The sequence below is a fragment of the Vombatus ursinus genome, unplaced genomic scaffold (genome assembly GCF_900497805.2).
Source record: "Vombatus ursinus unplaced genomic scaffold, bare-nosed wombat genome assembly UNPS02014838.1, whole genome shotgun sequence".
Classification (NCBI taxonomy): domain Eukaryota; kingdom Metazoa; phylum Chordata; class Mammalia; order Diprotodontia; family Vombatidae; genus Vombatus; species Vombatus ursinus.
Window position 1 is genome coordinate 539,104 of NW_020954616.1, and position 13,185 is coordinate 552,288.

General features: G+C 44.9%; 1 protein-coding gene across 2 annotated transcripts in view; it reads right to left on the reverse strand.

Annotated features, from left to right (window-relative positions):
- The window catches only part of VANGL2 (VANGL planar cell polarity protein 2), a 36,046-nt gene that overhangs the window by 295 nt on the left and 22,566 nt on the right, over nucleotides 1-13,185 (reverse strand). For both annotated transcript variants that reach the window (XM_027840102.1, XM_027840103.1), the window contains exons 4-7: nucleotides 8,435-9,042; nucleotides 6,872-7,008; nucleotides 6,225-6,360; nucleotides 4,088-4,319 (exon numbers count right to left, since the gene is read on the reverse strand). In XM_027840102.1, the coding sequence (XP_027695903.1) occupies nucleotides 4,088-4,319; nucleotides 6,225-6,360; nucleotides 6,872-7,008; nucleotides 8,435-9,042 (1,113 nt within the window). The remainder of the gene's footprint in view (nucleotides 1-4,087; nucleotides 4,320-6,224; nucleotides 6,361-6,871; nucleotides 7,009-8,434; nucleotides 9,043-13,185) is intronic.

Below are 13,185 nucleotides of genomic sequence, written 5' to 3' on the forward strand. Positions count from 1 at the left end.
GGGGGGGGGTACTATTATGAGCTCTATTTTACAATATGTGTATATACACAACATGTATGCTACCGCTCCACACCAGACGCCCTCTCCTCCCCAAAAGGAGGGTCCTTGCCTGGACCAGCCATTTCATCAATCACCCTTTCAGGTTGATTACAACTCCACATTTGCTGCCTGGCCCTCTGGGGACAATGATGATTTGCCTGAGCTTACTCTTCAATGATTAGCCTCCACCCACCTGATCATACCCTCCCCATCTCAGTGATTCTGAACCCACAGTTGTGATTGTACAACCCCTATTCCCTACTACCCAATGTCCCTTCCCTTGCTTTTATATCCCTTAACACCTCACCCCAACACCACTCAAGACCTACTCACTGTGGAATACCTCCTCCATATATAATAAATTTACTTTCATCTTAAAATTTCACCTCTCTCATTCTTTCCATCTTCTTGGACTCACTGAGCCCTGGCTCTGTCCTGATGACACAGCTTCCCTGGCCACACTTTTAAGCACTGGTTGCAATTTCATTCTTAATGCCAGACTCACTGGGTCATTGCAGGTAAGTCATCATTCTCTTTGATCCCCATTGCCCCTTCTACCAGCACCATCACTCAGTAACCTCCCCTCTAAAGTTCACTCAATCTGTATTTACCACTTAATCAAGATTCTGTGGATTATTGTTTAATCTCAAGGATACTCTCTTTCCTTCCTAAAAGAGTTACACAATGCCTGGCTCACAGTCTTTCTCTCCTCCTCAATTCCTGCCTTCACACTAGAGGACGTTGACATACATGTTGACATACAAACACTCAAACTTCCATTTCTTCAACTTATTCATTTCCCATGACCTACTTCCCCACTGCAGCTCAGTTACTCGCAGAGATGGTCGTACGTGTAATGTCATCACCACAAGTATTCCATTTCTATGTTCATAAACTGAAATGCCTTTATCTAATCATAGTCTTTTATCATTCCATCTCTACTTCTATCATACAACTACTGTTTTTCATCCTTCCCACAACCTCAAATCCTTCCACCACTCAGTTCTTTCCCAGGCCATCACCCCTTCACTGGTTACACTCTTCTCCCTTCCCCATCTTGGCCCCTTGGTAAACCAATTCAATTAACACCATCCTCTTCTCTCTAATCATTTGCCCCCTTTATCCTAGAGCTGATCTTGCCTGGCCAAGGTCCAGCCTTGGATTTTTTCTGCCATCTACTGCCTTTGATTTTATTAATCTGGAGCTGAACAAAACTGGAAAAAAGCACATAACTGTGATGACCGGTTCCACTACAAATTAATGTTAAATAATCTCAACTGGGCCCTCACTGTAGCAAGGAATCCTTTTATATCTCCCTAATCAATTCACTATCTTTGTCAAAACAACCGCTTTTCCAAACCTTTTCACCCCTTCTCAAATGTCTCATGGCTACACTCCACTCTCAGTTGAGAATGTTACTCTTATTTCACTGAAAAAAAATTGAAGCCATTCACCATAAACTCCCCTTTTTCCTTTGATCTTCATTTAACATCACTCAGATTCCTTCTTCCATAATCTCTTCCTTTACCCACATCCCATGAAGAGATATAGCCTTTCTTCTTGCCAAGACAAAACCCTCTACACGCTATCATATTGTATCCCATCTTCACCAGCAGATTGCCCCTTCTATTATCTTTACTCTCTAGCTAATCTTCAATTATTATCTCTATGCAAATAATTCCCAGATTTATATCATGAGGTCTAGTCTTGCATGTCCTTTCCATGCCTTTTGGAGATCTCAAAGTGGATGTCCCATCGACATCTCAAACTCAACATACTCATGTTTTTTCCCAAAACCTTCCTCTTCCTAACTTCCCCATTACTGCTGAGGGCACCGCCAGACTCCCAGTCACCCAAACTCATCACAACCTAGCAGTCAGCCTCAACTCCTCACTTTCTTTCACTCCTCTTCTCCCCCACTACATCCAATCTGTTGCCAAGTCCTGTTGATTGTACCTTTGTAACATTTTTCATATAAGCCCCCTTTCTTTGACACTTCTACCACCCTGCTGCAAGCCCTCATCATCTTGAACCTGGACTAATGCAATAGCCTGCTGGTTGGTCACTATAGCTCAAATCTCCCCTCTCTAGTTCATCCTCAAAATCACAGCTATCAAACTGGTCTTCCTAAAGCACAAGTCTGATCACATCACAAATATCCTCCCCATTCAATAAACTCCAATGGCTTCCTACTACCTTCAGGATCAACTATAAAATCCTCTGTTTGGCTTTTAAAGCCCTTTATAACTTGAACCCCTCCCGCCTTTCCAGTTTTCTCATACCTTACTCCCTTCCACGTACTCTACAATCCAGTGACACCAGCCTCCGTGCTGTTCCTCACCCATGACACTCAACCCCTGTGACCTTTCACTGGCTGTTTCCCATGCCTGGAATGCTAATCCTCCTGGTCTCTGCCTCCTGGACTCTCTGGCTTCCTTTGAAGTCTCAGCTAAAATCCTACCTTCTGCAAGAAGCCTTTCCCAATCCTCTCAATGCCAGTGCCTTCCTTCTGAAACCAGCTTCAATTTATCTGGTACAGATATATATATAGGATAAACTGGTGCTAATCTCAGAGGTATGTTTGTGCATAGTTGTTTGCATGTTGTCTTCCTGATTAGAATGTGAGCTCCTTGAGGGCAGAAACTATGTATTTGCCTTCCTTTGTATCTTCAGCACAGTACCTGGCATGTAGTAGGTGTTTAACAAATGTTCATTGACTTGACATATATGTATAAGTAATATATGCTATTATTATCAAAGTTCAAATAGTATAGTATGATTACAGATGTGATGAAACCTGTGACTCTAGACAAGTCACTTCTCTTTGGGCCTCAATTTCCACATATGTAAAAATGTTGGACTAGATGATGTCTAAGGCCTTTCCAGTTCTAAATCTATAATGTAACAATATCAGTAACCCAGAGTAGCTCTACTACTCTCCCAAATGTTTGGTCAGAGTTGGAAAGGAGAGCAATTCCAACAACTAGCAATAGGGGGCAACAGCAGATCACATACGTGCAAACACTAACAAGTCAAAGTGAAAAATTGTTCTTGGACCGAGGATCAAAAATCTAGTGCTGAAGGGGCTGTAGAGGTCATATGGCCGCCACCACCACCCCATCTGACAGTTAGAGTCTATGGCCCAAAGAGGTTAAATAACTTTCTCCAGGTCACACAGGTAGTAAACATCTGGGGTGAGGAAAGAAAGGAAGAAAGAGACAGAGGTGGAGAGAGAGAGACAGAGACAGGGAAAGAGCTGGGAGAGGGAAAGAGAGATAGATGAGAGAGGAAAAAAGGGAGAGAGGGAGAGGAGGAAAGGAAAATACAGAAGAGAAAGGGAAAGAATGGGGGAGGGAAAGGAAGGGGGAGAGACAGAGAGAAAGAGAGAGAAAAGAAGAAGGAGGAGGAGGAGGAGGAGAAAGGGATGGAGGGAGGGGGAGAGAGAGGAGGAAAGAGCGAAAGAGAGGGAGAGGGATGAAGCGAAAGAGGGGGGAGAAAGGGAGAGAAACAGAGAAAGAGAGAGGAGGAGGAGGAGAGAGGGAGAAGGTCAGAGGGGGAGGAAGGAGGGAAGGAGGGAAAGAGGAGGGATGGAGGGAGGGAGGGAGACACAGAGAGAGAATTAGGCCAGACTTCCTCCCAACCCCTATGCCTAAAGAAGTTTACTCCACCCCTAGAAACTATCTTACTAAGGAGAAAGGCGAGGGAATATGAACTGGAAGGAGTGAAAGAAGAAGGAAGGAAGAAAGATGAGAGATGGAAGGAGAAGAGAAGGTGAAAGAATAACCAGGAGAAGGAAGGAGTCTAGGGAAGAAGGGAGAAAGGGGACAGGACCATAGTATCCAAGATCAAGAACCAGAATGGACTTTAGAGGCCATTGAATACAACCCCTTATTTGAAATGAGGACAACGAAACCCAGAGAGGAGTCACGTAAATGACTTGCCCAGAATCACACATTCAGTAAGTATCTAAGGTAGGATTAGACCCAGATCTTCCTGACTCCAAGGCCAGCACTCTATCCACGAGGATGGGAGGCAAAACAGAGCATACCTTGGGTGTCATGTCATGGGTGATACAAAACTCCAGGTGCTGCAGGATGCTCTCCATGGTGTGGTAGGGCTGCTGCTTGGTAGTGCGAAGATACTTCTGCATGGCTCGTGCCATGGAGGCAAAAATGGCTTGGGCTGCCTCTCTTGGATCCATCACCTCCCTCGGGTTCTTTTGTTCCTCTTCCTGTAGCCTTTTGATGTGTGTGAAGGCCTCTTCCACTGCTACCACCAGTCTGATTGGGGAGGGAAGGCAGGTTGTGAGTGAGTTGTGAGTGAGACTTCATGGTCTCAGGGAAGAGAAGAAGGGAAGGGGAGGGAAAGCAGTTCAAAGACCACTCACGTCCCAAAGCCTTTTCGACTTCCTATCATTAACGAAGCCTGAGCCTTGCCAGACTTCTGCAAAAATGGGTGATTCTGTCTCTCCCAATCCTTTCCAGGGAGAACTCTCTGAATGACAGGATATCACACCTTCCCTTACAACTCAGGAAATTACTTTCTGACATTTCAGAAACCCTTAAACTCCACCACTACTACCTGTAGCAGCTTATAGCTATTCTCCATGGAAAGCAAGAACAGCTACTATCAATAATAATACCACCACATATTTACACAGTTCTTTCTGGTTTACAAAGCATTTTGATCACAGCCCCGTAAGTATGACAGTACAAGAATTTTTATTCCCATTTTTACAGTGGAAGAAAATGAGGTTAAGTGATTTACATGGTCATACAACTAAGTGACAGAGCCAGGACTAGGACTCCAGGTCTTCAGGTCTTCTAATCTTTCAACTACACCATTCTATCTACACCTAGACTTCTCAAAACTCACAATGAGAACCAGCTCTTTAAACAACTTCCTACCCCACTTTCTTTAGGAAGAAGTTACTCCTGAGACTGATTTTGCATTATTCTTACCCTCTATCATGCCCCGAATTTTTCTCTTAATCATCTTCCTTTCATATCTCCCCTCTTCTAAGTGTTGTACAAGTTTATAGGTTTTTTTTTTTAATTAGGGTGAATTAAAATAATTTTCTTTTGAGACTATGACACCATGACCATACTCCACCACTACCAATAACACCCTGGACAAGCACAAAACAAGGATTTGGTATCAGGGTTGTACAGCAGGGGAGCAGCCACTTTTCCATTTACCCAAAGCCTTGAGAAAATTGGAGTATGGGATATAAAAGAGTTTGACAATGAAATCTCTGAGAAAAAGTATGAATGTAGGCAAGTCTGTTAAACTCAATTTCCTCATCTATAAAATGAAGTAATTGAATTATATGCTCTCTAAGGTCCATCCAGCTCCGTCATTTTATGACCCTACAAGCAGAGGATGGGACACTGCCGAAAGCTATGTTCTCCTTCCTATGAAGATGCTAGTAAACCCAAGACAGGGAGGGTATGGTGGAGAGGTGTCCCAAACACAGACAACTGTGACCAGCTCTAAGTTCCACTAGGCAGCTCAGTGGATAGAGCATTGAGTCAAGAAGATCTCAAGTCAAGTTCAGCCTCAGATATTTACTAGCTGTATGACTCTAGTCAAGTCATTCAACCTCTGTCTGCCTCAGTTTCATCAAATGTGAAATGGGGGTAATAACAGCACTACCTCCCAGGGTTGTTGTGGGACTCATATGAGATATTTGTAAAACACTTAGCACAGTGCCTAAGCAAGTAAGAGTAGCTAAGGCTTTGAGGGCCACTATTAGTGTCAAAGCTAATGATTCAGGACCCTAGTTCTTGTCCCTAGATCTAGTCTAGCCTCCACTCCTAATGCTACAGATTTTTACCTATTTTCCCTTCCTGGGGATCAACTCCATTTTTCTTTCCCATGAATACAAACAACTTCTCCCATTGGCCTACTCTTTTCAGAGACCATGAAGCCTTACTCACAACCTTCATCCCCTAGATGGACTGAGTCTCCCTCCCAATTGGGTTCAAAGGATCATCAAAAAATTTAGAGACAAAATGAGACTTAAAGATCATCTAGTCCAACCTAAACAATTTACAAATAAGGAAACTGAGGCCAAAAGAGGACTTCTCCAAAGTCATAAAGGTAGTTTCTATGCAATCTCAGCCCATCCTATTTCAGTCCCCTTTTCCCTCACACATCCCCCTCTTCTTTTGCACAGCACATACCTGGCTCTACGCTTTCGCACCCTCCGCTCATGCTCCGCCTCTTCATAATAATACTCATTGTGGCTGTTGTCCCGCCGCCGAGCTGCTGCTGCAATCACTGCCCGAGACTGCCCAGTGGAGTTGTTAGTGCTATTCTCTGAGAGAGGGCAGGGAGGCAGAGGTTGGGATCAGAATGTGAAGGTGTCCAGGGAGACCTGGGGTTGAGGGTAGCAGCCTGACTATCCACAGTCTTCAGGAGGTACTGTCCCCAACCACCTTTAGAGAGGGCACCCAGGGAACAGCAAGGAAGAAGGGCAAGCACTCCCAAGGAGGTCCATGAGATTTGGAATTGAGATGGCTGAAGGGCTTAGAGGGCCAGGGCTGGTGAGGAGACACAGAGCAGCCAAAGGAGGGGAAACCTGAGAGGGCAGGGGTGGGGGAGGTAGAGGGAAAGAGAAAGAAGTAGGGGAAGGAATCCAAAGGCTGAGACCCTCCACCTGGAGTCAAAGGGAAGGATAGCACAAAAGGGAATGAAGAAAGGGAGTGAGAAGTGAAGGGAGTGAAAGTGGAGGGAGAAGGTAAGAGAGGAAGAGAGAGAAAAAAGAGAGGAGTAGCAAGGGGAGCCCTGACAGGGAAGGGCAGAAAAGTGGAAGATCCTGGCAGCTCACCCTCTCCGAGGGAGTACACCTTGAAGCCGGACACTTTCTTGGCCAGGACGGACTTGGGCAGGTTGAGGAGGGCAGGGTTGTAGACGGGGAAATCATGGTAATACTTCTCCAGGATCCACACGGCCACACGCTGGATGCTGTGGGGGAGATGGGTGGGGGAGGCAGGGAAAGGGAAGGGGAAGGGGGAAGGGAATACGAAGGAGGTAAGGGGAACATTCATGGTCACCTCCACTCCCAGACATAGACAAAGGCGTCCAGAGGGAGGGACACATCAGAGCAGGACGGCAAGACAAGAAAGAACGAAGGATGGGGAGAAGCTGCTTCTGACAAGCCCAGCTTAAGGAAGCCACCCTGAGGTCTCTCCCCCTTGGTCTCCTTCCAGCCTCCAGATCAGAGCCCTTCTCATGGCCTGGCTGTGACAGTCATCGAATCCCACACTTAAGAGTCTATACAAGTGGGACCTTCTATGAGGTCCTTTCATGCCACCAATAGCCTCTACTCATCAATGCCTTTGGAATCTTGCTGGACACAGAAAATTTCCCAGATGAGGGCTGGAAATCAACCACCCTCTCATACTAGATCCTAAGGGACAATGAAATGGGAACCCCCAAGAGCCTAATTAGGGTCCAGGGCCAGGGTCAAGACTCAAGTTGCCAAGTTGCCAGATCTTGAGCAAATGAAGTATCTTTTCCATACATCCTGTCAAAAATACACACATACACACACATACAGACATGGACAAACACACACACAAACACACACAGACCCACACAAATACACATACCCTTTCCCAAGTTAACTCTTAAGTAGTACATAACCAATGAATCACAGCCCTCTATTTTGGCCTCTCCCAATACACCCTTCTTTTCAAAGTAACTTCCCTCTGCCCTGTACAGCTCCATTAATTTCGCACTCACTGAGTAACCAGACAGGATATGTTCTTGTGATAGTCACAACTCAGGGAAATGTAAAAAGTACCCAAGAAAGCCACCGGTGCTGGCCCATACCCTTCTCCTACATAGAACTCCTCCCATCCCTTCCATTTTATCTTACCTCCAATATTCCGTTTCCTCTACAAACTTTGTACCAGTTCTCTTATCCAAGTTCCTCAGCCCCACCATACACTGGCCTTGATCACCCCCTCAGCCCCACCAGAGCCCCCATCCCCAACATATTTGTCCCTCAGCACTTCCAGTTATCCTCCGTGCCCTATCAACTATTATCTATCGAGTGTGGCACTATACCCCAGTTCGCCCAGGTAACTCTCAGGTCCCCAGCACCCCAACATTCTTCCTACCCCTTTACCCACCCAACCCAAACCCCCACCCACTTATCTCCTATATGCTCCAAAATCCATTCCTGTGCTAATATTCTCTCCCTGCCCTTCTATAGTCATAGTTCTAACCTAGTCAATCTCCCATTCCCTCTCCTACGCCATCTCAATGCCCTTAATCTCCTTCATGCTCTCCCCTACACACACCCAAGCACATATACACACATGCACACATGCACATGTGTACACACCCACACACACACACACACACACACACACACACACTGTACCTGAGGTGGCCAACATTGTAGAAGCGACTGGCCCCATCGGTGGAACGCACAACTTTGAGGGTGAACTGAGGCTGCAGCTGGCGCAACTCCAGCAGGACCACGGCAAGGTAGTGCACAAAAAGCAAGGCATCTACCAGGGAAACAGCAAACTGCACCACACCCTGGTAGCTGCGCTCCCTCGCCTCCAAAATCCTAACCCCATAGAAGAGCCAGTAGGAGACCACGAGCAGAAAGACGAGCACCATGAGCAAGGCGCGCAGCACAAAGACGCGGGGCAGTGAGGCCTTGGGCCGGCGGAAGAACAGGGCCCAGCTGCCCAGCAGCAGGATGAGCAGCTTGAAGGCCACTGAGATGAAGAGTCCCTCGCAGGCCGCCCCGCATGGCTCCAGCTCGTCCCGCCACAGCAGCGGGGGCAGCAGAAGGAAGGCCAGCGGGGTGAGGAAGGAGAGCAGCGCCAGGGTAGCCCCAGCCACTACACCCAGGTGACGTGAGCAGTCCAGAGGGACGCTGTCCTCCATGTCCTTGGCAATGCGTGTGAGGTCATCGTGGGAGATGCTGTGTTCTGATGTGCCTGTCACCACCGTTGTTGTCTCACCCCAGTTATCATCCTTTGAGGGAATGTGGAGAAGAACAAAAGGCACAATGTTGGGGAAGGTGAGGGAAACGGGGAAGGAAAAGGAAGAAGAAGAGAGGTGAAGACAGGGGAAAGGGGGAGAAAGGATGATGGAAAAGGAGAAGGCAGAAAGGGGAGAGGATGGTAAACAACAAGTGTTCTGTTAATAAGTATTTATCAAGCACCTGCTGGTACCCAACACTCTATCAGGCTCTGGGTTCAAAGAAATACAGAACAGCTTCTGTCCTCAAAGAACTTACGATCAAGAGGAGAAGACAAAAATCACAAGCCCATCAACTGGGGAAGTGGCTAAAAAATTATGTTATATGAACGTAATGAAATACAACTGAGCCATACAAAATCATAAATATGATGCACTTAGCACTGGCACATAGAAGGCATTTAATAAATGTTGACTGATTGGTTGATTGACTGGATCCAGAAAACCTGGATAATCATATATGAACTCATTAGAAAGGAAAATAAGCATAAGCAGAACAATCCACATGATGGCCATAATAATATAAAGAAAAATGGCTCCAAATGGCTACAGAAGATGGATGATGAAATATGAATCTTGCTCTTTGGTAGAGGTACAGAATGAGACATGCATTTTTCAGACATGACTAAGGTACTGAATTATTTTGCGTGATTATACTTATTTGTTATAAGTGAGAGATTCTATTGGAGGGGTTAACAAGTTATTTAAAAAGAGCATCAATGAAACATTTTAAAAGTACACAGAAGAAGAAATTTTTTAAAATTTAAAAAGGGACAAACAGGACAACTTTGTTGTTAGTACTGTGTTAAATTTAATATATAATGTAAAAAAAACCTATGTATTATAGAAGTTTGTGGTTTCAATCCCACCCTCTTTTTTTGTTCCTTTTTCCCCTGAATATTTGATTTGTTGATTAAGTTAATAATAATTAATATTTTCAAAAGATAGTAACATATTTTGATAGTTTTATTGAGCACTTTCCCTGCCACCGTCCAGTGAAGTCAGCAATACAAATATCATTATCCTCATTTTGCATATGAGGAAACTGAACCTCAGGGAAGCAAAGTTACTTTCTCATGGTCACAGAGCTAATAGGTGGCAATAGATGGTAAATCCAGGACTGTTCACCACACTGCTGACCTGAAAAAAACACAGCCACATACAAAAATAAATGACATCCATGGCAGTCAGTGCCAAGCTCCAAAAGAACAGTAAAGACCACAAGTACTATAGAGCTCGGAAAAGGGACAGATTGCTATGAGCGTCCTGGTTGAGGTAGCACCTAAACTGAGCTTTGAGGAATTGGAGGTAAAGTCAGAAGGATGACATTCCAGGTGGATGAAACTTTGAAAGGAACAGCAAAGAGACACAAAAGAACATGGCACAGGGTGTAGATCAATCTGGAGTTTTAAAACAGATTTGAAACAGAATGTAAAGGACCCTGAATATCAGGCTAAAGAAGCCAAATCCAAAACCAGGGCTCTTCTCATTACTCTGAACTCCTGACCTGACAAAACACAAATAGACATAAAAAAAAAAAAACTAACAAACCTATAGGCAGGGGGAGCCATTGCAGGTTTAAGGGCAGGGGAGTGACTGCAAAAGCAATATTTTTGGAAGATTAATCTGATTGGAGGGGAGGAGGGGAAGGGAGACACAAGATGGATTGAGAGGACAGAAATTGCCCAGTGTTGAGTCAGAGAGACCAGTTGGGAAGTTATGACATTAGTCCCAGAATAAGGTGATAAAAAAGAGTCAGTAACAGCCTGAATGGAAAAGAATGGACAGAGGGATATGAAGAAGGAAAGGGCTATGGTATTTGGTGACTAATTAAAAGTTAAGGTCAAATGAATCGTGTTTAGGTAAAGGTTGTTCTATGATTCTTCCAACTCTGAAATCTTATGATTCTATCAAAAAGTAAAAAGATAATTCCACTCCTGCAAAAGCAGCAGGATGTTGATATGTGATGGGGCAGCGAGGAGTGGGGTGTAGAGTAGAGGAGTGTAGAGGTGGAAAGATCACTGGGTACAGAGCATGAAGACCTGGGTTCAAACCTCACTCTTGGTATTTACTATCTCTGTGACTTTGGGAAAAATCCCTTAACCTCCCTGAACCTCAGTCTCAAAGCCTCCTTTGGAAGAGGAATTAGAAGCATAAGATCCCCCACAGGAATGGAAGGGACAAAATGCATCAATTTCATAGCTACCTTCTCCATTCTCAGGACACAGAAACATTAGGTATTTGCATGTCCTCACACACCCACCTCTAATCCATGAGGCCAGCAGGCCAAAAGGCCATGTAGTCATCATTAAATAGACTCCCCAAGAACTTTAGTCTTTACCTTCCAGCCTCATCCACCGATTTTCTGGCCCTCTTCTTCCTACTTCCTTCATCTGCTCCCAGCACCATAGAACTCAAGAACCATATCAAAGTGTCATTCTACAAAATGCCAGCAGAGGGCATCAGATTTCCCCCCACCCCACCCCCCGGTCCATGGGAGTTTCTTAGCCTAGCAGTGCTGGAAAATGGGGCAGGTCCCCACTGCAATGCCCAGCCAGGACCCATTCTTTTGAGGTCCCCAATGAAAAAGGGAAGTAGTGCAAGGCAGGGGGAAAAAAACCAACCCAAAAGCACTGGATTGGAAGTCAAAATACCTGGGTTTGACTCTTTGCTCTCCTCCTCAACCAAGACTCAAGCTTTCTGAGCCTCAGTTTCCTCATGTATAAAACAAATAGGCTGGATTAGATTACTCCTAATGACCCATATAGTTCTAAATCCTAAATTGATGGCTTTTATTGCTATAGAAATTTCTTCCACCTACCCTAGCTTGGGACTCTGAGATGGAACATTGATTTGCCACCTTAAGGTTTGCAGAGCATTTTTCTTACAACATTTCCATGAATTGGGGTTAACCCTAAATGCAAGTATCACCGCTTTACAAATAAGGATCAGAGACAGAGAGACTGTAACTTACCCAAGGCCACCCAGAAAGAAATAGTAGATCCCTAAAGGACCTCCCTTCTTATCCTGCCTACCTACTGATTCCAAACAACCTGAGCCTCAGGAGACTTAGGTCCCAGTTCTTACCAATTATGTACGACCCTGGGACAAATCTAGAGAGACACAGAGAATATAAAGATATTGGAGGCAGAATCTTAGGGACAGAAACCCAGATGAAATATAGAAATGATGGGGGAACACTGAGGGGTAGAAAACTGGGGAGAGTCATGAGTAGAAAGAGCTGGAGAGGAGGGTAAGATATGTAGGGAAGTACACAGAGAGACAGGGAGACAGACATAGATGGGGAGAGAGGGATGGCTAGCCCGTGGTACTTAACAGAGTACGCGGATATCTGAGTTTATCTATGTATGTCTGAGTTTCTATTTACATGAATTTGGAAATGTATGCCTGAAAGTTCATATGTATATCCAGGCATTTGTGTGAGGTCACTGACAAACTGGAGTATCCATAAGGTTATGAGTAGCATTTGTGCCTGAGTAGATTATGTCCCAGCGTCTGTGAGCAGATACCAAAGTGCCACCTCCTACATGAGACCTGTCACAATCCCCCGATTGCTAGTGCCCTACCCCCCAAAATGACTTCATAATTGTTATGTATGACTTCATAGGATCACAGATTTATAGCTAGAAAAAACCTTAAGTGGCCATCCTCCGCCTCATTTTATAGATGTGGAAACTGAGGCTCAGAGAATGCCCAGGATCACACAGCTAGAGGCACCTGAGGCAAGATGTGAAAACAAGTTTTTCTGATTCCAAGGCCAGGACTCTATCCACTACACCAGAGGTGTCAACTCCCAAGAGGGGGTTGGAACCAGATGAAAATATAATTGGAAAACACATTAATAAATAAATAAATAAATAAATAAAATATAGATAATGTTAATATGTGGTTTTCTAAGTCAATATGCAGCTGGCAGGGATCTTTATGTGCATATTAGCGGCCCCCAACTTGACACCACTGCTCTACACCATTTTGTGGTTGTGGTTCATTTCATGTCCATCTCCTAATGACCCCCTTTGGGGTTTTCTTGGCAAAGGTACTGGAGTGGTTTGCCATTTCCTTCTCCAGCTCATTTTACAGACGAGGAAACTGAGGCAAATAGGGTCAAGTGGCTTG